Source organism: Lepisosteus oculatus, chromosome 4 (assembly GCF_040954835.1).
Source record: "Lepisosteus oculatus isolate fLepOcu1 chromosome 4, fLepOcu1.hap2, whole genome shotgun sequence".
Lineage (NCBI taxonomy): Eukaryota > Metazoa > Chordata > Actinopteri > Semionotiformes > Lepisosteidae > Lepisosteus > Lepisosteus oculatus.
Window position 1 is genome coordinate 10,192,867 of NC_090699.1, and position 24,715 is coordinate 10,217,581.

General features: G+C 44.6%; 2 protein-coding genes across 2 annotated transcripts in view; one reads left to right on the forward strand and one right to left on the reverse strand.

Annotated features, from left to right (window-relative positions):
* Positions 1-1,124, reverse strand: part of LOC102687466 (complement C3-like) — a 49,088-nt gene extending 47,964 nt beyond the window's left edge. Inside the window, exons 1-2 of the mRNA XM_069188614.1 lie at positions 1,049-1,124; positions 456-645 (exon numbers count right to left, since the gene is read on the reverse strand). Coding sequence (XP_069044715.1) covers positions 456-645; positions 1,049-1,116 — 258 coding nt within the window. The 5' untranslated portion in view covers positions 1,117-1,124. The remainder of the gene's footprint in view (positions 1-455; positions 646-1,048) is intronic.
* Positions 1,125-14,239: 13,115 nt separating this feature from the next.
* Positions 14,240-20,482, forward strand: LOC102687672 (G-protein coupled receptor 4-like). Its single transcript, XM_006643235.3, has 3 exons — positions 14,240-14,344; positions 18,247-18,334; positions 20,016-20,482. The coding sequence occupies exon 3, from the start codon at positions 20,102-20,104 to the stop codon at positions 20,345-20,347; it is 246 nt and encodes an 81-aa protein (XP_006643298.2). The 5' UTR covers positions 14,240-14,344; positions 18,247-18,334; positions 20,016-20,101; the 3' UTR covers positions 20,348-20,482.
* The last annotated feature ends 4,233 nt before the right edge of the window (positions 20,483-24,715 follow it).

Consider the following 24,715-nt stretch of genomic DNA (forward strand, 5'->3'; position numbering starts at 1 on the left):
ATCTTAAAGGAGTATTGGTATTGGATCTGGACACTCCTGGGAAAGATTCGTATCCAAAAGATAAGCTCATCTCCCTCACTTGCTCACACACAAAGACCTCTAGGTCATCCTGTGGCTGGGTACACAGGGAGGGGCCTCTTTCACTACATTCCTGTTACAGGTAACAGGCTGTTTGATCCAGGAACACAAACATATTACTTAGAAATACTTCATATCATTTCATTCTACATGAAATAAGAGTTGTTTCTACATACTACATACCCGTTTCTAAAAGACATGTATTTGAATCCAATGAGACATTCACAATCTGTAAGATTAGCTTGTAATCATTAAAACTGCTTAATCAGATACTGGAGACAGGCGTGTTTTACATTTACACATGTTTCCATGGCAGATGCCAAAGATATGAAATGCCAAATGAACATTGAGAGGAAGCAAGTGTACATTGATCTTACTTTTAAAGCCTTGAGCGCCTGATGTTTGTTGGCTGAATTCAATTCCACAGTTGTCTCGCTTAGACTTTGTCGGCCAGGGAACATAAGAGCCTTGATTGTCACATGAATTGTATCGCTGGTGCCCTGTGCCTCAAGGAACACATTTTCAGGACTATCCAGGCGAAAGAGGTTTGGAGCCATCAGTATGTACCTGCAAAGAGAAAAAAACTCTATTTTAAGGGATGTGTTTCACATCTCTCCCTTCAACCCATTCAGCTCCCTAACTCTACCACTCATTAAAGGGATGTAGAAACAGCCCCCTCCTTACAGACAGCTGTCATTCTCAGCCAGCTGTGTTACCCCACGAAAAAACTCTCTGTCTGAAACACATCTTTTCTCTACCCACATTTGGGTTTGACTGAACTTCTGAAATCCCATTACACAAGACTCTGACACGCTTATGAAAACACAAACTTGAAGCAGTAGAGTCTGCAAATATAAACTATGACAAAGGTAGCCCTACAGTCCACAGTCCAGAATCTGCAGCCAAGATATTAAGCGTTATAAAAAGCTTACGAACAGAGAGCCAAGGTTGCACAGAAATCCACACTCACAAGGGTTCGCCCAGAGAGAGCCCGAAGAAAGATGCCAGTAGGACAAGACTGAGCCAGACCCCAGCCATCCTGTCAGTGAGATATCAAGTGTGTGCAGATTCAGGCTCACTTCAAATAAATACCCACCAGATCGATACACTGTTAATCTGTAATTGCTCTGCAGACCTCCAGCAGGGAGGGGGGGTCACACAGCTTGGCAGACCTCCAGACTCCTTGTCAATCTGTCTTTTTAAGAATAATAATTGCTTACACTTACAGCACTTTTCTGGACACTCCACTCAAAGCACTTTACAGGTAATGGGGACCCCCTCCACCACCACCAATGTGCAGCATCCACCTGGATGATGGACAGCAGCCATAGTGCGCCAGACCGCTCACCACACATCAGCTATCAGTGGGGAGGAGAGCAGAGTAATGAAGCCAATTTATAGAGGGGGATTATTAGGAGGCCATGATTGATACGGACCAATGGGAAATTTAGCCAGGACACCGGGGTAACACCCCTTTTCTTTTCGAGAAATGCCCTGGGATTTTTAATGACCACAGAGGGTCAGGACCTCGGTTTTACCTCTCATCCGACGGACGGTGCCTGTTTACAGTATAGTGTCTCCATCACCATACTGGGGCATTAGGACCCACATGGACCGCAGGGTGAGCACCCCCTGGTGGCCCCACCAACAACTCTTTCAGCAGCAACCTTAGTTTTTCCCCAGGAGGTCTCCCATCCAGGTACTGACCAGGCGCACACCTGCTGAGCTTCAGTGGGTTACCAGTTGTGAGCTGCAGAGTGAGATAGCTGCTGGCCGTACCAATTTTTTGCTGAAATTCCTATAGGTAACAAAATTTACTCTAATGTTTTATCTCTAGATTATGCTAGAGAAAACGGGAGCTTCTAGAACCATTACCTTTGTAATGTTGGTTTGCAATCTGCTTACCTGTTGAGGAAGCCTTCTTATTTAACTATGAAGAGCACCTCTAGTGATTAAGCAGAAATGGCAGAAAGCAAAACTTCTAGTGATGGGTTGTTTACCCCATAAGACCCATTTTAAGTTGTTGCATTATAATTTCCTGCATCAGGCCTTGAGGTTCTGTGCATGTAGAAGCCAGATCTCTGCTCCGCACACACAAAAGAAACTTTAAACAGGCAAAGGTTTCCCTGAAGGCAAATAAACCCACATTCCTTATTTGAAAAGTTTGTTTAGACAGGAATTCAGCCAACACTGTCCCCTGAAAAGAAAAGTGCTACTTTACAGGAAATAATGTGTTTTTCCTTTCAGAAGATGATTAACTGTTACTGTTCCTTATGTTTCTAAGCTTATTTTAACTATAATTGGGTGTTTTTTAAAGAAGTTCGAAAAAACGAGAGAAATCGCTGTTTCCAGTGATTAATGCAGAAACAAAGTAAAATGAAATTGTTGTGAAGGCTTCAAGTCTTATTTTGTGAGAGAACTATACACTATACAATAAGGTGGGGAGCTGCGTCGGCATGCGTAGGCTGCAAAGGAACAAGTAACAGGTTCATTCCCTTCTGAAAAGAGAAGAGAGAAAACACAGGGTGTACACCTGAAAAAGGTTCCACAGCCGAAACGATGTGTTTCCTTTTGTTCTATTTTCAGCATGGAATAGACCTTTACTTGTTCCTATACAATAAAGCTGTCTCATCTGATTTCCCAGAAAATTGCTTTGCATCCAAACAGCCGTGTTTTACTTTGTTAGTTTTCACTAACCAATCGAGACACCTCACTGAGCTTCCTGAAGCTGTTGCAAAACCTCCAGTTTCTGTCCAGTTTCGGCACTGTCACGGAAGGGACTAGCCATGGAGAGAGACCGGCGAGATGGGAGGACCTATGAGGACCTATGCGTGGCGGTAGGAACAGAGCAAACGAGAGGGTTCATCCGGGCTCAAGGTAATGGGTGGAGTGGGAACGAGACATGAGCCCTCAGGTAGTGGACATGGGGCGACCTGGTGAGGCGGGCCTCTCGACCACCGATCCCAATGCCGAGCGAGGAGGCTAGGGAGACCTGTAACTATAAAGCCCCAGACACAAGACATACCAGAAGAACAAGTAAAGCACAGGGAAACTAGGAACAGGACAGAGCCTGAGCACCTTCTAGATGTGGAGGGCGTGACAGTGCCCCTCCCTTCAAGGACGGCTCCTGACACCCAAAATAAATGAGCTGCACAGCACTGGGGGGAGGAAAAACCTAATTTAACTGAAAGGAAACCTCTGGGAGTCCAAAGCTGAGAGCTACCCCCTCCTCTGGGGTAAAAACCTTAATTGAGTAGAGTAAGGGGGGACCGGGTAGGGCTCCGGGGGAGCGAGACAAAAAAAACAACAGACAAAACACGTACAGAAACAAAGCGCGCACAACAAAAGATAAGCCCTGACGAAACAGGGGAACAAACACAACACATAAAAATGACACACACAAAAAAATCGGGAGACCAGGGGAAGCCCAGACCAGGGAGACAGCAGGCGTGGGAGCTGGGACGGGGAGACAGCAGGCGTGGGAGCCTGGGCGGACAAAACATGGAAAATAAAAAAAAAATCACACACAAAAATTAACCCTGACAGAACAGGGGGACGAGCAACAAGAACAAAACCAGGGAGACAAGGAACCAGAAGTCGGGTAGGCCAGAAAAACAAAAGCCAGGAAAGAAGAAAAGGGAGACAAGGAACAGAAGCCAGGGTGGCCAGGTCCAGTGCAGGCTCGGCATTCCATCACGGAAGCTGGGGGCTAGCTGTGGAGAGAGACCGGCAAGGCAGTAGGACCCTATGCGTAGCGGAAGCAGAGGAGTGAACGAGAGGGTTCGGTCCGGGCTAAAGGTAATGGGTGGAGTCGAAACGAGACATGAGCCCTCAGGTAGCAGAAGTGGGGCGACCTGGTGAGGCGAGCCTTTCAACAGCTGATCCCGATACCGAGCGAGGAGGCTAGGGAGACCTGAAAATATAAAGCCCAAGACAACAAGACACAACGGAAGAACATGTAAAACACAGGGAAACTAGGAACAGGACAGAGCAGGAACGCCCTCTAGATGTGGAGGGCATGACAGGCACTAGACAATGGGGCTGGACCAGGGGCTGTTGTCCTCTGACATCTCGATCCAGCATCTTTTCCACCTCCTGGTGTGCCTCCGAACATTTAGCCTCTGGGATGTGGTAAGGTGGTGCTCTGACAACGACTCCGGGGGGCAACTCAATATGATGATATGTCAAGAGTGTTGTGTGCGCCCCGGTAGCGAACAGAAAACAGGAGCATTTCAATCTAGTAATGCTTTTGCTTCCTCAGTTTCTTTTGTCCAATATATTATTGGTGACCGAAACCAGATTTCAATATGTTTAATTAGATTCCTTACCTGCATTTACATAAATAATTTGGTTTAAAAGTATTAAAAATTTCAAATTGGAAAAACAGATCAGGGAATTTTGCTGGAAAAATTTAACTCGATCCTTCATAACCCCAAAAATGAAATAATCACGGCTTGGTTTGCCACAACCATGTTGGAGAGATTGTGGTAATAGAGACACAGGGCATTCCCATGTATTTTGGCAATGTCCAAGAAGTCAATCTTATTGGGAAGACGTGTGGTCTCTGATTCAAGATATATTCCGTTTAGAAACTCCAAAGTCTTGTTCAGTTCTGTATCTGGGTAATCTGCCTGATGAGGTTGTGGAAAGAGATAAAATACAGTACATGCTAAAAGTATTCTTGGCAGCAAGTAAGAAAGCTATAACACGTAAATGGTTACAAAGAGACCCCCCCACCTAAAGAAAATTGGATTGTTATTGTTTCAGAGATTTATGAAATGGAAAAATGAACCTTTCAGTTAAGACTCCAGAAGGACATTTTTGAGAGATACTAGGAGAGGTGGATTATGTCTAGAACTTAATGAGAATGACTTTATGCATTATACCCTCTGCAAAAGAATGATACATAACAGACTTAATACTTATTTATATTTATAATACTTGAGGTTTTGAGGTGGCTGGCAAATCTTTTTTTCTGGTTACCTTGGTATGTTAATCTATCCATCCATTTTCCCCTGCAGGGTCGTAGGAAGAGCCAGAGCCTATCTTGGCAAGCAATGAGCGCAAGGCAGGGTACACCTTTGACAGGTACCAGTCCATCACAGGACAAGTGCCAGCCAATCATACATGGGGACAATTTGAAGGCCGCAGTAAAAGCCAAGGGGGAAATGTGGTCCTAACACCAGGATAACTCCCTGCTCTTATCAAGAAATGTCCCGTCACTATACCGGGGCATTAGACCACATGGTGAGCGCTCCCTGCTGGTCCCACTAAAACCTCTTCCAGCAGCAGCCTTAGCTTTCCCAGGAGTCTCCCATCCAGGTACTGACCAGGCTCAACCCTGCTTAGCTTCTGTGGGTAGCCAGTTGGGGACCACAGGGTGGTATGGCTGCTGGCCTTTAAAAAACAAAAGTAAAAAAGAAAGTGATAAAAATATTTCGATTTAGAGGTCTTCTTGGGAGGCCAAAGCTAGATAGGTATAAAACACGTGGGCACTGGGTTATACAGCTGAAATGCAATGGAGCTGATCAGTGGAAAGCCTTGATCTGAGATATACTGTAAATTTTGACTGGCTTCAATAATCAAAAGATAATCACTACCTCGTGCAATGAGCCACCTTCTGCACAGTACAAATTTCCTTCCTCTGGTTGGGCAGGAAACACAGTTAATTAGTACTTCAAAGCACAGAGCAGGCTAGACATTTCCTTTCTCTAGCATCCAGCAAACCACAAACAAAATGAACTAGACTACAGGGTATAATTTCAACTGTGCATTTTCAATTATAATTACATAACACCAGTCACAAGGTTGCAGTATGTATTAGTACAGTACTGTTAATTCCATAATGTACCAAAATTTCAGTTATGTGTTAAAGAAAACTGTTGTGATTAATTATCCTGATGGTAATTTACAACATGTTACTTACATAATATTGGAGAAAAGCAATTAAATATCCGAACAAGCTCCTTTGATTTAATAAACATGTTTCACTGTACAGTGGTACTGACTTGCTTATTGCAAGAAATGGTTAGTAAGGACACCCAAAATCGTGCTCACTAACAAAGGCCTTCGAACAAAGAAAGTTTCTAGTGTCCCATCTTCTGGTCATCTCAGATTCCAGGACATCGTCAATAAGAAAAGAGTGTTGACCCTGGTGTCCTGAGTGCTGATTGGTACAGATCCCAGGACACTGTCAGTAAGAGTAGGGGTGTCCTGACTGCTGGTCAGTACAGATCCCAGGACACTGTCAGTAAGAGTAGGGGTGTCCTGACTGGTCAGTACAGATCCCACGACACTGTCAGTAAGAGTAGGGGTGTCCTGACTGCTGGTCATACAGATCCCAGGACACTGTCAGTAAGAGTAGGGGTGTCCTGACTGGTCAGTACAGATCCCAGGACACTGTCAGTAAGAGTAGGGGTGTCCTGACTGGTCAGTACAGATCCCACGACACTGTCAGTAAGAGTAGGGGTGTCCTGACTGCTGGTCATACAGATCCCAGGACACTGTCAGTAAGAGTAGGGGTGTCCTGACTGCTGGTCATACAGATCCCAGGACACTGTCAGTAAGAGTAGGGGTGTCCTGACTGGTCAGTACAGATCCCAGGACACTGTCAGTAAGAGTAGGGGTGTCCTGACTGGTCAGTACAGATCCCACGACACTATCAGTAAGAGTAGGGGTGTCCTGACTGGTCAGTCCAGATCCCAGGACACTGTCAGTAAGAGTAGGGGTGTCCTGACTGCTGGTCAGTACAGATCCCAGGACACTGTCAGTAAGAGTAGGGGTGTCCTGACTGCTGGTCAGTACAGATCCCAGGACACTGTCAGTAAGAGTAGGGGTGTCCTGACTGGTCAGTCCAGATCCCAGGACACTGTCAGTAAGAGTAGGGGTGTCCTGACTGGTCAGTACAGATCCCAGGACACTGTCAGTAAGAGTAGGGGTGTCAACCCAGTGTCCTGGCTATCCCTCACTCTGAGCTGGTACAATAAGTCCTCCCTTATGCTCTTTCTAAAACAATTTGTGAAGCAATTTCCCATTTATATATAACAGTGATCAAATACTTCTGCCTTTCTCTCAGGCCCATTGAGAGAGAAAAATTCCTTAAGGATAGCAGTGACCACATCACACCACAGTGACACACGCAATCAAAACTCAGACTGGGCTGACTGTAAACAGCTTTTGACTGATCACATTTTTTATTTTGTCCACCTCTGGGAATGTCCAGGGCTCATCTCTTCTCCCTTAGCTTACAAGACATCCTGCCCCCTTTAAGGGATGTACTGGGAAATGTGACATGTTACTGAACATTTGTTTTGTTACTTGTTTTTACGTTCTGTTTCTCTACAAACCAATCAGGCTTTAAAGGCGTTTATCAGTCAGCAAGATAACTATTGTCTCACGTAGTACAATTATTAATGCTATCATAAATGTAACATCATCAGACAAAATGTCAGACATTGCAGGTCAGAGCAGAAGTGGTTCGGCACTTTGGCGACATTCCAAATTTAGTTTCATACTGCAACATTTTTGTGTTGGCTATAATAAGTTTTTCTTAAAACAATTGATCTCGGCTGTGTATTTGGGTCACAGAGAACTAGAAAACGGGAACTGACCAGGACTACTGTAACAAGTGAAAACAGTACCAGCACAGTTTTAATAAATGTTACTTAATTTCAAAAAGACCCCAGGGATTACAGTATGATCTTCTAACAGCAGCTGTACAGTATTTGAAGTATTGCACATGGTTGTATTAAATGGCTGGACGTGAAAGAAATTGGTAGACATTAAATTGGCAGATATTAAGGGTGTCCGTAAGAATTATCTACACAAAATGAGGTTAATTTGTGTCTTTAATTTTTAGCTAAGGTCTTAGTTAAGGTGTTGAGGAGGGCAGCAAGTCTGAACAAGATTGAGCTTTCTTGCCTGAAATTACGTTTCCCAGAAGGTCCTTAGTCACCTGACAGACACAGTAGGAAGAAGAATGAATTTGTCAGATGAGATTTAAAACCTGTCAAGCATTCAGCAGGCTCTGACAAACGCCATCACATTCTCACGCTCACCCACTTAAACAGACGCACCCACCACAGGGAGTCTTCCTGTCGCGCCCGGGAGCGTTCAGGATGGCGTTCAGGTGGGAGGCGAACTTTGGAGGCTGAGAAGGAATTTGTGAGTTTTTCCATGACTTTGTTTTTTTGTGTGCTTTTTTTGACTGCAGAAATATTATAACAGGAATTAACACTAGTTGTTTAGACTTCGGTAATAATTTGTTTAAAAAAGCTAATAAGGTAGCACTGGGAAAAGAAAAGAGGGTGCTGGGTCGTCGAAAGGGAAGTATAAGATACCTCAATTGTGTATGTATAGCACTACATGAAAATCAACGGCAACTAAAGTGTCACGCCCCACACTCTAACTCGGAAACGAAGTTCTGTCCCTGTCACATTCCACACTCTCCCTCGCAAACGACGTTACATTCCCGGAACCTCTGCTTCACAATCTCATCCCTGATTGAACCCATCACATTCTCACATGCATCAGATTCCTCAAATTCTCACTCCCTAACCAATCATCCAATCACACCCCTTTCCATTCAGTATTTAAACCCCCTTCGCACGCCTTCCCATGCTCACTATTGAGAAGCCTTTTGTAGTATTCTTCAGTGTGTGTGTTTCCAAAACTTTTGACTGATCTCCTGTTATGAGTCTTCTGCTTCCGCCTCTTGACCTCGCCTTCTGGATTTTGACTTTTGGATTGTTTCTGGATATCTCTCGTTACCAGACCCTCTGCCTCCCTTATCGACCCAGCCTTTTGATTTTGTCTTTTGGATTGTCCCTTTGCTACTCTGTGTCCTGTGGGATTCCAGTCACGCATAAGGATCCTCCTATTCCATGTTTAGGTCTCATGAGATAAAGGGAGAAGTGAAGCAGCTGTAGGTGATGTGGAAATAAGAATGGAGACTCACTCGTAGGCGGGTGCTTGCAGCCCGAGTGAGACTCGGCTGCCGGAGGAAGAGCTGGAGTCCCTGCCCGGGACACCCACAAAAACTCCGGCGGGCTGACGCTGGAGGAGCTCCAGACCAACATCTTCAACATGGTGCCAAAGAGCATAGTTGAGCTGAAGGAGATGATGAGATGGAATTCAGCAGGAATTGAAGGTCTTAAGTCCATGGACTCTGTTTAAAGAATGAAGTAAAAGTTCTTAAATGAGTAAATGCTGAACAAGAAAAGCAGATTAAAGACCTTGAACTGAAAGTGAACGATGCAGAAAGATACCATTGACGGTGGAATTAAATTTGATTTAAGGCGGAACGAGATGAGAACATTGTTGCGACTGTGAAGGGTATCTGTAAAAGGATCCTTGCCGGACCGGGATGAGGTGGTATCGGCCAATGATACTGTTCACTGGGTCGGGAGAGCCAACGTGTCTGGACAAGTGTGCCCTAGAGTGGTTATGATCCAGTTTACAAAGAGGGCGGCGAGGGACATACTATGGCGAGCGGTGGGAGAGAATGAGCATTTGAATGGGAATAAACTGAGAATTGCAGAGGAGCTGTCCGCCGCGGACAGGAGCACCAGGAACCAGCCGTGGCCCCAGGTTGAAGCTGCCAGAAGAGAAGGGAGGAGAGCCGACTTTGTGGGAGCGAAGGCCTTTGTGGATGGGAAGGAGATCCGCTCCCAGTGACTGCTCAGTTAATGATTATATTTATTCTAGCAGCATATACAGTACAAGTGTTTATTTAGTGTTGGTTTGGAATGTTGTAGTCCTGGTTTTTGAAAAGCTCAATACAGTAGATCTGAGTTGTTTGCCTTTGTGTACTTTCTGGACTCTCGCTAGTTTCTGACCTCGTTTCTGCCTTTGCGATTTGGATTTGCTGTCTCGATTGAACTGTCACAGCCCGATTTTTTTTGCTTTTGCCTGCCCAGCAGTTTTTGATAAATAGGACTTGCGGTTTTGTAACATTTTCTATAAGGACTTCCAACAACAGCACAGGGACATCGCCAGGTTGAGCCCTGCACAGGGTCATTATTTTATTTTTTTTTTTTAGCAAAAATGGTTGCTAACAAAACCAGGGAGGAGATATACAGTATTGGGTTAGGGACCAGAAAGTCACAGCAAAATGAAGTACATAGGGAACGTTTATTAATTAAGAACAACATAAATATTAGAGAACAAGTGAGACTTTTTTTCTTTCAAAAAAAAAGATTTGGAGTCAGTAAATTACTCAGCTTAGCTTCCTATTTTGTTGGAAAATGGAACAGAAAGAAGTTTAATTTAGAGCACAAAGAGCAGCTTAGGCTTTCATTTAGTTTGTAGCTTTTGGGTTTTTTTTTTCCACACAGTGAAATAGAGGTTTTGGGCAGAGGCAGATCTGAAACTGGCGGTTATATTTTTAACTGTCACTTGCATTTTCACATAACCGATGGCCACCCCCATTGGTTTCTGTGGTTGTTAAGAATGAGCCTGGTTCCACATTGAGGGCATGTTTTCAGCTGGGGACCCATCAGGGTTCATCACAAATCAACCTGTAGTTGGAAGAGGGCAGTGCAGAAGGTTGCTTTCACATTGAAACTGCCCACTTCCTCCTTCCTAGAATTATTTGGTACAGAAAAACCCTGTTGTCATCACATTGTTTTTAAAGCTAAGTAATGTTCTACTTCTTGTATCGTGGGTGTGTCTTATCTCTCAGAGCTGGTTCCCACTCCTGTGCAGTGTGTTGTTAAAGACCCCATGCGTGATGGTATAATCAGGAAGTGTCTGGAGAAACACATCGGGGAAGGTCGGGTCAACAGACAGGGGGAACAGTGGTGATCCGGTGAATGAGGAAATGAATCCAAGGGATGTCCAATGTCCAAGGCCGGGAGGTCCATCCGAGACAAAAGACAGTTAGAAACCGGAAAGGGGAACTGGGATCAGGAACACGGAGAGATAAAAACATAACGGTACTGGGCACTCTGAGCCCCGGACTCAGACGGTCAGGACATCTGGGGATAAGGCCTGTGCCCTTGGGCCGCTCCTGAGCCCGGTGGATAGGCGGGCCTTCAGTCGCCCGTCTGCCAAAGCTGAGCCCAGAACTGCGGAGACCCGGGCTTAAATAACGAAAAGGGGGACAAGACGCAGGTCCAGGTACTTAAACTAAACATAATGCAAAAAAGGCAGGAGCGCCCTCTAGAGGAGGGGCGACGACCGTGACGCAGAGGTCCGAGTGGGGGCGAATGGCGGTTTGGAGAGCTGAGTCCTCATCACACTGCGGTGCTTCGGCTTCATTCTTTCGGTAGCATCACCACAGCGGGAAGAGGAGGAGGAGCCGTTGCCTTTTTTAGGACCTGGCTGTGATTCGTGCGGCGCGAGTCGAGAACAGGGAGATGGGGACAAGCTCCTCTGAAACTCCCAGCTGCCAGAGAGTCACGGCTCCAATTGGCACGCGGCTTGACTCTGGCATAAACCAGAGAGGTGTAGCTTATCTGCGTGGGATCCCCCCATTGCCCTTCAAAGGAGGACAATATGCGATGTGGCAGCAGCCATATCACCCTGCAGCTCACAGCTGGAACCCCACTGAAGCTCATCAGGTGTGAGTCTGGTCAGTACCTGGATGGGAGACTCCTGGGGAAAGCTAAGGCTGCTGCTGGAAGAGGTGTTAGTGGGGCCAGCAGGGGGCGCTCACCCTGTGGTCTGTGTGGGTCCTAATGCCCCAGTATAGCGACGGGGACACTAGACTGTAAAACTGGCCACCTTGCTACATATGAGATATAAAACTGAAGTTATGACTCTTTGTGGTCATTAAAAATCCCACAGTGTTTCTTGAGAAGAGTAGGGGTGTTTCACTGGTGTCCTGGCCAAATTTTCCCCTGATCTTTACCAATCATGGCCTCCTAATAATCCCCCTCATGGAACTGGCTCCATGACTCCCCACTGAGAGCTGGTGTGTGGTGAGAGTACTGGAGCATCTTCCAGGTGGGGCTGCACACTGGTGGTGGTGGTGTGATTCCCCATTACCTGTAAAGTGCTCTGAGTGGAGTGTAAGTATAAGTGTAAGGAATGATTTATTATTGTATGATTTCAACACGTGGCAACCTTCATGGTTCGTGGCAACCTTAAGAATAGGTGTTTTGGAGATGTTCAGCCATTTTGGCTGGGAAGTAAGGATCCTCGTGCGGAGTGAGCAGTTGATCAAGCTGGAAGTGGGAAAGCAAGGAAATGACCTCGTGGTGGATCATGAGTACAAGTGAAGGAGGTGAGGGATCTCTCAGATGCTGTCGTCCCTCTTGAACTTTGGTTCAAAACTCCACTTCAGTAAAATGAATTCGAGCACACATGGGACAAAAACATAAGTATAATGCAGGAGCCCTCTCTGACTCAATTCTCCATTAACTTACTTTCAGACTTGTATACTTGGCATGTTATTTGTAAATAACTCTTTCAAACTGTCTTGGACAGGGACTTGTCCTTGTGCTACTGAGCACGAGTACTGTAAAAACTCCAAGAGAGTGAAGTAAACACAAGGAGTGCCAATAGATGTGCCAACCAGATGTGTTCCACAAGAAGGACGCCAGTTTATTTGTCTGTGACGGTATTTTTTTAATCCTTGTAGAATAAGTCTTATTGGCTTTTACAGGTTTTTACTAACTCTGACAACTTTTTCTGATGTTTTCTTTAGTTGCTGTGGCCCTGAGACAAACAACATAATGCATTAAAATTTTTCAGAAACGTGACTTCCATTTGGATGCCAGGAAATCTTAAGTGGCTGCAATAAAACAATTACCTATAGGCGAAGGCCACATTGTGTACTTGTGCCATCTTTCGCAGATTTCTGCACACATACAGCTCAGGATACCTTTTTAGGTGTTGGCAGTACCATGCACACATTTCAGAACTTAAATCCAAATATGATCAGTTACAAAGTTCTCTACCTAATCACTTGGAAACTAGAACCACACAGACACTTGAGTGCAGACAACTCCTCTCCAATTCTTTGTGTTCTTGCTAGTCTTAGAGGTCTCAGCCTGGGGTGCACAGTGCTGTCGCTGGGTCACAGTGTGGGAGAGGCTTCGATGACATCAGCAACTCGGGAGTGAGTGATTCCCCTCACTTTCATTAGTACCTGGATTAACAAAGGCTTAGTTCGTGAAAAAAACACTCACCAGTCTGGGTGAACACTGTGGCCTTCACAAAGATGGAACAATCCACTAACTCTTTTATGTCCTTTCCGATGTCCTCTTTAGATAAGGTCACTGTGCCGGCTGCCAGCTTGGAGACATAAACCAATTAGAGTGAAGCCTGTATTTCTGCCCACTCTCATACAGACGTCCTCATATATGGCACAGTCAACCTGAGATTCTGATTGAACTGATAATAACATGGTGTTTTCTTGGGGTCACAGAATTATTTACAAATCCAAAAAAGCTGACTTGGTGAGTGAGCATGGGTTAGACACTTCTAGTGTGAACTCTAAAGTTGCTGTGTTACTGGATTTTGAAGAAAACTTATTTTCCAGATCACTTGGAGCTCTAAAACCCTGAGAAAGGAATGTAATTAGCCAAGCAATCAAGAAAGAAGTGTTCACACATCTAGAGACATGTGGTTGGTCTAATTCTTAAAATATGTCATGCAAATGGGGATAGAAATGAAGAAGAAATGCAAACAGCAACATGGAAACCACAAACACAAAAAAAAACAGCAGCAAAACTGTTCCTCTGCTCTCTGAAGTGAGAAAGAGAAAGTGTCTTAATAACCAAACATCGGGTAGGCCGAGTCCTTGACCTCCTCTCCATGCACATACCTTGAATAACCAGTAAATAAACCTGATATCCATCAAACCCATAGCAAGTGCATTACTGATCCATATCTATTTACTGGCGTGCTTTCAAAGCAAGTTTCAACAAGGCCGTTGAAGGCTTTTTCAGACTGATAAATGTGGATTCATGTTAGATGGGTTTTGGTAGTTCGTACACACTTGTAGCAATACAGGGGACAATTGCAGTGGAAAAAACTTCTGATGTACTACGGTTACTTTGAAAAAGCTCTCTGCTTTTGCCTCATGTGTCGCATTCCTTGGATTTGAATTTATACCAAACATACTGCAGTTCCAGCGATTAAATTGTTCTTCTGATTTAAATAACCGTTCTTTGTCTGCTCTTTGCAGGATGGATAACAGGATGAGGTACACAATATGTGCTGGAGAACGACACAAGAGCTGAGTAAAAGTGTGGGGAAGTGCAGATGAGTTATGTTTCCTGCCTTCTGTACTGACTCAAACAGAGGAAACCAGCTCCCGGTATGTATCAGAAAGTTCAAACCCCTATTAGATTACAAACTAATTCATTCACATAGTACTGATATAAACAGCAATATTTATTATCTTACTGAAGAAAAGAGATCATGTGTATTAATATATTTAAAATATATTAGTATGATGTGGATGTATAAATAAGGAAACACGACTAAACTATTCAATCCAAGTTCGGTTCCCTGAGCTCCTGGGTTTTCCTTACAATTTCCTTACTGCAACCTACCCAAATGGTAATTTTATTCTGAGAAATTAAGATCATTCATTTAATGAAGTCTTTTGTCTGAACCATTGGGGGGGGAGGCATTGAGGACAGCGGGTCATTCCCCACATCTTTTGCGAAACGGTTCCAGGTTTTATCTTGTCTGTTTTTGGATGGACTTTGCTCGTGTTTGGATTCCCCCTTTGGATTTCTACTGGATTGTTTGCCCTGGACTCACTCCCCTGAACCCCTGCACCAAGGACACGCCCCCCCCTCTTTTGATCCCCGTTTCCTGCGTGGCTTTTTCCCCAGTGTTTCCTCACTATTCCGGATTGTGTCGTCCGCATAGGGTCTGGAAAGAACTGTTCGTTACAAAGCCTGCTTTTGCTATTTATATCTCAGAAAAAAGCTTGAATAGAAAAGTCAATCATGAATAGAATAAGATTTATACACGCACTTATTATATAAAACACAAATAAACAACTAAATCAACACGATTGAACCTTTGAGTACCATGGAGATTAATGCTGGCCTGAGCACACACCAGCAGAATATATTATCTTAAAAAAGATAAAGGCTTATTTTATTAATAGCTCATTTATTTATGCAAATACTAAACCAAAGGAATGTATAATAACTCCAGGCGTTTGAATTGACATAGATTTCTATGCAAAAATGCTCCACTCTAATTCACAATCACGAAACCAGAGCCGTTTAAAATATACAAGAACGGCGTTTCTATACAAACGCTCGGCCACAGAATTATCACAGCACTTTGTCACTGTTTATATATCGTTTATATATCGTGGTGTACTAAAGGGCTTTGAGTGGAGAGTCCAGAAAAGCGCAATATAAATGTAAGCAATTTTTATTATTAATATTAAGGCCCTCTCCTTCACGTCTACTGAATCCTTTGAGTTTGTTCATCCCCAGTATCAAGGCTAGAGCATCTCTCCTGACTGCATCCTTGGATTAGCGTTTATCGGCACCTCCGCCTTCGGTCTCTGACGCCGTTACAGGGGACACCCCTGAAAAAAGAAGGTGCTATATCTCACGAACGAAGCAGCTTGGGATCTATTTTGAATGGCACAATCCGGCACTAATAATAATAATAATGATTGCTTACACTTACAGTATATAGTGTTTTTCTGGAAACTCCACTCAAAGTGCTTTGCAGGTAATGGGGACTCCCCTCCACCACCACCACCAATCTGCAGCCCCACCTGGATGATGTGACGGCAGCCATAGTGCGCCAGAACACTCACCACACATCCACTATTAGTGGGGAGGAGAACAGAGTGATGAAGCCAATTCACAGAGGGGGATTGTTAGGAGGCCATGATTGGTAAAGACCAGGGGGAAATTTGGCCAGGACGCCGGAGTAACACCCCTACTCTTTTCAAGAAATGCCCTGTGTTTTTTTTTAATGAGTGTCAGGACCTCGGTTTTACGTCTCATCCAAAGGATGGCGTCTTTTTACAGTCTAGTGTCCCCGTCACTGTACTGGGGCATTAGGACCCACACAGACCGCAGGGTGAGAGCCCCCTACTGGTTCCACTAACACCTCTTCCAGCAGCAACCTTAGCTTTCCCAGGAGTCTCCCATCCAGGTATTGACCAGGCTCACACCTGCTGAGCTTCAGTGGGGCTGCCAGCTGTGAGCTGCAGGGTGATATGACTCTCGGCAACTTGTTCAGCTTCTTCAGAACAAGCAGTGGCTTTGGCTTGTCGAATTAAGCAATTATTCAACTTCAATTAAGCAATTAAGTGTTCCCGAATGGAAGACCTGCTGTGCTTCAGTGGGGTGACAGTTGTGAGTTACAGGATGATATGGCTGCTGGCCATAATGAAGCACTAAAGAAGGCGGCGGGTTTCTCTATTTCTGGAGTGTGTAGGGGGGCCAGCTTGACGGAGCTATGCAGGTCCTCATTTATGCAGCTGGGTGGTTTGGAGCAACTGGGGTAAAGTAAATCAATTAAGGTACAACACCAGTGTCCGAGTCAGAGAGAGAGGTCTACTGAACACCCAAATTGAATGAGCCTAAATCCAAAGTCACAATGTAAAGCTGCCAAGGTCTTAACAAAGATAAGATATTCAGGCACCATAATTAAAGATGTGCTGTATCACAGTCCCTGGCTGTGCTGAGCTTGCGATAATGACCCAATCTGAGATGATGCATTAACCCATTCTGAATTACAATTTGAAATGTACAGGTTTACTGTATGTAATGTGTATGAAATTAAACCTGACCTAGATCTCCAGGAAGAGTTTCATTGGTTCAGATTTGCTGGTTTAGTGCTATTTTTTACGAATTTGGAGTGAGTGGTTGTTGGCACTGGACTTCAGTTTCATAACAAAGTGACATTGTTACATTTAGAAACAGGTCAAACTGTATTCCATGCTGAAATGAGAGGAAAAGAGACACAATGTTTCAGCGGTGGAGCCTTCTTCGGGTGTGTTAAATTTGGTGTAATATTTAGGTGAAGGCAAACCAAGTTGTTAAGAAATTACCAGCAGTGGAAATGTGATGCAGCTGATAAATGGAAACCTTGATTTGAGATGTAGTGTAAATGTCTGGCTTCGTTAGTGGTTACAATTATTACATCCTTTGGCAACGACCTCGCATAATGATCCACCCTCTGCACAGTTTGTATTTTTGTACTTTTTTCACATTTCCTGCCCCTTGCAGGAGTAGGAAATACAGTTTATTAGCGTGTAAGCTCAGAGATAAATGTTTCCTTTTCTAGCATCCAGAAGCACACAGACAAAGTACACATCAGCCCTTTTTCCACAAGCCATATTTTAGGGGCTTAACGGCCTCCGGAATTTATATGTCATACAAGTCTGTTGTTGAAAGGGTCTCAGTCCTTTGGTTTGTTTAGGAAATGATCCTTTAAATTATAGCCTAAATTAAATGAGTCCTTCCCTATTTAAGACATTGTGTTAAACATTACTGTCTAAATAATTAGCACCAAGCATATCAAGAATATCTGCGGTCTGAGGCCTTGTTCCAAAACAAGTAAAACACTTCCTGAAAATACCAACTTAGTTGTTGGGAATTTGCCTCAGTGTGCTCATGACAGTTGAACCATAAGACAACATAACAATATCAACAAAAACATTAAACACAGCATAGCAGGAAACCATGAGGCAACAGGAAAGAATCTCGTACAATATTATAATGAAATCAAATAACTGGAGCATTAAAGGGGTTTGTAGTCCATTTACATTGTCAATAGTCATCATGAGGTACTAATGTGTAATTGGAAAGCCATTCAGCATCTGGATAGTCTTACAGTAAGTACTTTTAAGGAAATGAGAGGTTTTGGTCTTAATGGTTCTTTTTTCCTGAGGGAAGGGGTATAAAAAGGGAATTTGCAGCATGTGCAGCGTCTCGGAGTATTTGGAATCTTTTGTGCAGCAAGTGAGTCTCAGGGATGTCAGAGATGCAGGTCAGCTCACAGCAGATGATTTTCGAGGCTGAGCGCACAATTCTCTCCAATATTAAAACCCCTGTGTGGATCTCTGAAACAATCAAAGAAGGTGTAGGACTCTGACCCACCCCATCCCCTGCCTTCTTTTCTACATGCCCTCCCAGGAAAGCCTGCACATGGTCTGCGGAGGCAGTGGGCGTGGCACTGCCCTTGCTCTCCACACACAGCAGCTCAAATTACAGCCTCCCTCACCAGGTGCTGACGCCCAGAGGCTCAGAAGTCACTGCACAACGCCGGGCAGAAATCCTCTTCGAAGCCAGCATCTCCACGTCCGGGCCTGCACGTGAGTGTCCATCAGGTTCTTAGGACATGGACGTCTGCGCCGCCGGGCTGTGTCTTTGTCCCACAGGGGGTGGCGTTTGAGCTGCTGCAAGGAGGGGGGAATTCAGCCACTCTTTCCATGCTTTCAGCTCTGTGAGGCTCTGTCATGGACATGCAGTTTTCATTGTATTCGGCATACTGCACTACTTGCACATACTATATTACAGAGGAACAAGGTTTATTCCCTTCTGAAAAAGAAGAAAGAACGTGGCCGTGGAGCCTCCTTCAGGTGTGAGCTCAAACGTTGTGTTTTTTTTCTTCTTTTTTTCCAGCATGGAATAAACCTATGACTTGTTCCTTTGCAGCCTACGCATGCTGACGCAGCTATCCACCTTTAATCATATATAACATACAACCTGGACACATAGCAGCTCTTTTTATATTGAGTTTGGTCCGAGTTTATCTTATTCAATTTCGATTGCACTATTATCTGTTACTATTACCTTATTTTGCAACCTTAACTTTGTGATTTTTATCCCCCCTCGGTGAGCTCGTAGAAAAGATATTTCATTGCCAGCAACTACTGCTGCATGCTGTGTTGTTGTGCATTTGAGAAATAGACGTTGGTTGATTGATGTCTGTCTCGGACTCCTGCCAGAGCAAGCTGTGGTGGAAGCACAGGAAGCCACACACGGAGAAGATACACAGTCAAGATACACAGGCGTGATGGAAATGTGTGTTGAGGCCGAGAGTCCCTGCCTGAGCACATGAACGGAGACAAAGGGAAGCAGAGATACTGTGCAAAGAGACTTTACTCCATATAAAGTCCTCAGCGTCTTTATATTCCAAACTCATCAAAATTAACCCCTTGTGAGAATGTGACTGTCTGCCTTTCCCTGATTTTCTTCCCCATGCAAACCTATATACGCACAGTACAGTCCCTACTGCCCTCTAGTGGCAGGTCAGCTGAAATCCTTACCCCTGCTGGTCACCTAGATTGAGGGTTAGTGCTGGCTGTGGAATAAGTGTTATCCACACCTAGGGGATTTGTATACCATTGGACGGGAAGCTCCAATACCTTCACTCCCTTGTCAGCAGCCACCCCAGTCTTGCCTTAGATTGGACCTGGAGTAGTAACAAAACCTCCACAGGAGACTCAGGTCAGGAGACTCAGGTGGCAAGGAAAATTCCCTGTACAGTCGTAGCATTAAACACGTTCAGTACTGAATACCTTAAGTACTGTATGTCGTATTCACTAGATTCCCCGTAATTTGTTCTCTGATCCCAGTGGATAAGAATGCCTTGGGAAAAAAAAACTCAAAAGGAAAACTAAGGGGAAAAATCTGACTTTGTGCAAGTTTCCACTGTCCCTTACACACGGGGCAATAATAATAAAAGCCACCATCTTTGCAGGGAATTGATTTTTAACATAAAACCACTTTGATTAGAGATGCACACTAAATATTGAAGAAGCTAATGCAGTACTAAACAGTCATGGTGAACGTCTATTTAAAATTGTCTCTGGCACCCACTCCCTCTTCAACAATATGTTGCTTTCATGTGAAAGTGGCAGGGCAAGACACAATCACTTTAACCCCGTTTAGCAATGGCTTGTTTTGGAACACAATTTGATTTCCGGGGTTAAGAGGTATAAAACAGACTGTTTCCTATATCAGCATCTTTTCTTTTCATATCCTGTTCAGGCTTTGAAAAGAAGACCTGGCCACGGATTTCTGAAATCATCAAGCACTGACACATCTGAGCCCCCTCCACTTCTCCCATTAAAGTCATGAACAACTCCAACTCCACTGGCTGTATCATTGACCTCAGAGTGGACCAGACCTTCATTCCTGTGCTGTATGGCTGCGTCTTCTGCGTGGGGCTGCCCACCAACTGCCTGGCCCTGTATGGGCTGTACCGCCTGGTCAAGGCCGACTATGCCCTCCCCATCTATGCCATCAACCTCCTCCTGGCCGACCTCCTCCAGATCGCCACCCTTCCCCTCTGGATCGACTACTACCACGGCGGCCACTAGTGGCATTTCGGGAAGGGAGTGTGCAAGGTCATCGGCTGCTCATTCTACATCAGCTTGTTCGTCAGCATCTTCTTCATGTGCTGCATTTCCCTGGAGAGGTACCTGGCCATCGTCCATCCGCTGTTCTTCCAGACCCAGCGGGCGCTCTGGAAAGTGTGTGTTCTCTGCCTGGCCGTATGGCTGTTCTTCATTGCTGGAGTCGTGTCGGGCTTTAACATTGGTTTCGAGAGTGAGAGCCCAAACACGTTTTGCATGGAAGCCTTCCCAGCGAAGACAGAGTTTGCCATCTTCCAGCTGATGTCCATCCCTCTCACCTTCCTTGTACCTCTCTCGTTCCTGGTGTTTGTGTCCCTGCGCGTGCGCAGAAGCCTCGCCCGGTCGGTCTCCGTCTCGAAGCGCGAGAAGACCAGGATCACTGGGCTGCTGCTCCTGATCGTGCTCATGTTCCTGCTCATTTTTGGGCCCTACCACTTTATCAGAGCTGTCAGGTACACCGGCATCATTATGGTCCAAGATGCCTGTGGCTTCGAGAGCAGGCTTTTCCTTTACTTCCAGATCTCCCTGGGAGTGCTGAGTGTGAACTCTCTCCTGGACCCTGTGATGTATATCTTCATCTGCAGAGATGCCCGGAAAGAAGTGTTGGATTCGTTCCCCTGCATTTGGAGGATAGTCGGAGTCACAGATGACAGCAATACACCCTCCACTGATCAGGCAGAGATAGAACCCTGCAGAGTGTCTGTTTCTGCAAATCACCAATGAAGGCATTTTCCTCTTTTGACCCATTTCCAAAACACCATTTTTTATAATGGGACATTAATCTAAGCCCCGCCCCCCCAGTAGTTGTTCATTAAAGATCCCATGACGTCTTATACAAAACCACTTGTCAGAGTCCAAATTGCAACTTTAAAGACAAGGCAGCATGAAAAGACCTCGGTGGGGCACAGCATCCAGACATGGACCAAAGTGTCTGCAGCACTCCGTGAGACAAATTGGGGACTGAATTTCCAGACCTGGGAATGGTGCATCGATTCCAGATGATCGGCACTGGAGTTCAAGGATTAAGGAGTCGGGAGCTGTTTTGGATGACTTGATGGACTTAATTTGCATTGTTAAGCGCCTTGGCGCAACCTTGTTGTGGAAGGCGCTATATAAAAATAAATTGAATTGAATTGAACTTAACGAAAGGGAACTTGCGGTGGTCAGAGGCTGGAGACTTTGGAGAAGGGATGTTCCATTCAGCTGTGTTCAGACACAGCTAACTCTTGTATCAGCCCTTCATTTGAAAAAAGACTCATAGATTCACTTTGGAGTGCTGAAGGGGCAGAGAGGGACAGGTGCTTTTAAAGGTGTGGAAAGGAAATATCCTACACTACCGACAAGACAATTCATCCTAATAGTGCTCTGCAGGAAGGTTAGTTTATAAATCACAGCATTTGACTGATGTCCAAAAATTCAGACAGTCTGAGAGAGCTTAGTACAATATGTTACAGATTGCAGGGCCGCTTTCAAAAATTAAGATCTGTTCCTCTCTGAAACGGTTTAGACAATCAAGGTGCAAGAGACCAGACATCCCAGACATTTTTCAATTAATATAAACTCCTGATTTCCATGTTGACCTCTTTGCTTTCTGTGATGATAGTCTTTATTAAGCCCCAAGGGGAAAATTCAGTTGCTAACACAGCTCGTGGACGTAAAAAAACAATGCACGGACATGACAGTTATTTCAGAACAGACAACAAACTCACGCTTCTTTGACCTCATCACATAATCACATAAATCACACAGAGGAACAAAATAAGGAACACCTGGAGAACATACCAGCAATCATGCAGAACTAATGACAGGGGATGTCGACTGTGACAGTACAGTACATTGACACAATCGATCTCACCATGCAGTGCATTGCTCTTAAAGCAAGAAAAGTGGAAAAAAAAACCATCCAGGATAGGAAGGCTAAAAATGCTTTGGAACTCATCAGTACACAGATAGCTGTAGGTAAAAAGCATCTCTTAAACCTCCCTGTGGTGCATCAGGGAGCTAAAAAGCTACACTAGCGAGGCTTTTTAATCCATCTTCGCTGTGTGGAGAGCAAGCCACACTTTAAGTGTGGCCTTCCTACTGATAAAGTGTATCGTGTGATAACAAAAAATAATTATATTGTGGAAGGGATCTAATATCAGGGAGGCGGGCAATGCACTGGGGTAGCAAACTGCAGAAAACAAATCCTACACTGTGACACAGCAGAATGTGAAACAAATAAATACTAGTAAATAAAACAAGGACGGAGCAGATGTAGCAGAGACACTAAAAGGGGGCATTGTGTTGGCACGAAGCACTTCTCTTTTATCTGCCTGCACATTTGAATTCACAAAACAGGCTTACTTCCTGTTTATCAACTAAAACAGAAATCGCTGGCACAGGGAGTTGAAGTATACAGACCGTGAGTACATGGAATTACACATCCATAGCAATTTAATGATGGAATCTGGCCACTCGGCCTTTTAAGACAGACCACCAATCCTGTTGTGCTCTACTTGAATTCTATCATTTTCTTGATCGTTTATTGATTGCTTGTATAATCAGCTTGTCATTGCCGAGCCTGCGATGGTGTGCGAGATTCTGGTTCTTGCTCCAGCCGAGATCTTAATCACAGGCTCACTGATTTTGGGTTTCTATGTGGGGTTTGCTGTAAGTTGGCGTTTAGCTCATAAATGGTAAATTGCTATTAGCTTTGTACCGCTATCTAGCTTTCAGAACTGCCTTCATGCAGGCGAGTACCCAGAAATATAACAAACAGGTCAGCAGGACCCATTGTGCACAAGAAAAAAATTCTCAGCAGGGTTCTGACTGCAGGGTCTGCCTGTTGTGGGCATGTACAGCATAAAGCAGGTCTTGAAATTCAACACGATCTTCATAAGTTAATTGTAAAAACTGTCCGACCTTGTTGTCAATCTGTCTTTCATTGCCGAACCTCCTCTCCGTTGAAGGTCCAAGAACGTAACTTAGGAGAAGGGTGATATATTTTGTTTTTCTCTACCTCATCAAGCAGCCCACATATCTGCTTTTCACTGTTGTCAAAGGCAGGCTCTTGTGTAGGACAATCAAAGAGTTTGTCTCCTTGAAAGGTGTTCCCTTCAAGGCAGCTGGCAAAGTCCTGCTCTGAAGGACCAGGATGAACTAATATCTCTCTCTGTGTACTCTTTAGTGTACTGAACCACAGGTTGGACTGTAGGGAAGTCTGTCTTCCTTTTGAAAATGCTTTGAGAGAAGGACTACAGTACATGCACACCTTTCGTCAAGTGACAGAAGGCCACACAGTTGAATTGTTTGACAGCATTAAGACGATATTTAGCTTTATCAGAGTCCTGAGTGCTGGGGACAGCCATGCGTTCTAGTACATCTCTCATGGCTTTTAATGGTCTGCATCCAACTGACACTGCGCTTTGACTTGACAATCACCTCACTGTATGCAGTAAACTTCAGTGTTGGCTCCTCCAGCTGTTTCTGTAGCTTGTTGCTTCTTACAGCAGACGTGCTGCAAATAAACTGCCCTCAAGTCTTGCTGGAACCTTTTCACTGGTTCCACACATCTGGCTGCATCACTAGCACCAAGGGCCAGCCGGTGAGCTGTGCAGAACAGTCCGGTTCGTTTTGCATTGAATTCTTCTCTGACTTTTTGAACAGCTCCTTGGCGGCTTCCTCTCAGAATAGCAGCTCCATTTGTGCATACTGCACGACATTTGCTCCCATTTAATTTCTATTTTTTTTGCTCATCAGTTGCTTCATGTCCAATGGTTTCTGCCTTTCCATGTGCAATTTTGGAGTTTCTAAAAAACTTTGGTTTCATCTTGTTTCTGTGTATGTACCTGACATAGGGGCGGTGGTGTGGCTCTGTGGCTCTGGATCTGCACCTGTGGCTGGAAGGTTGCCGGATCATATACTGTGGCTGGCAAAGGAATGCTACTCCGTTGGGCCCCTGAGTAAGGCCTTTAACCCTAGCTGCTCCAGGGGCATTGTATGAATGGCTGACCCTGTGCTCTGACCCCAAGCTTCTCTCTTCCTGGCTGTGTGTCTCATGGAGAGCAAGCTGGGGTCTGCAAAAAAGAGAAATTCCTAATGCAAGCAATTGTATAAGGATAATAAAGTGATCTTATGGGTAATGAGCTGCTTACTGTTACTTATATCAGTGGGCTCATCCAATATTAAAGAAAACACAGGATTTTAGCAGCACCTACTGTAACTCTTCTAAGAGTGTGCTCGCAATAGCTTGATGCATTTCTGACAAACCTTTGTCATTCAGATAGCTTCCACAGTTTGTTCTATCAACCTTAAGATGCTTCAAAGAAGGACATTCCATTTCTTCCGAGA

Excerpts from the sequence above, each read along its gene's own strand:
- LOC102687672 (XM_006643235.3), top strand. The coding sequence starts at position 20,102 with ATGAACAACTCCAACTCCACTGGCTGTATCATTGACCTCAGAGTGGAC.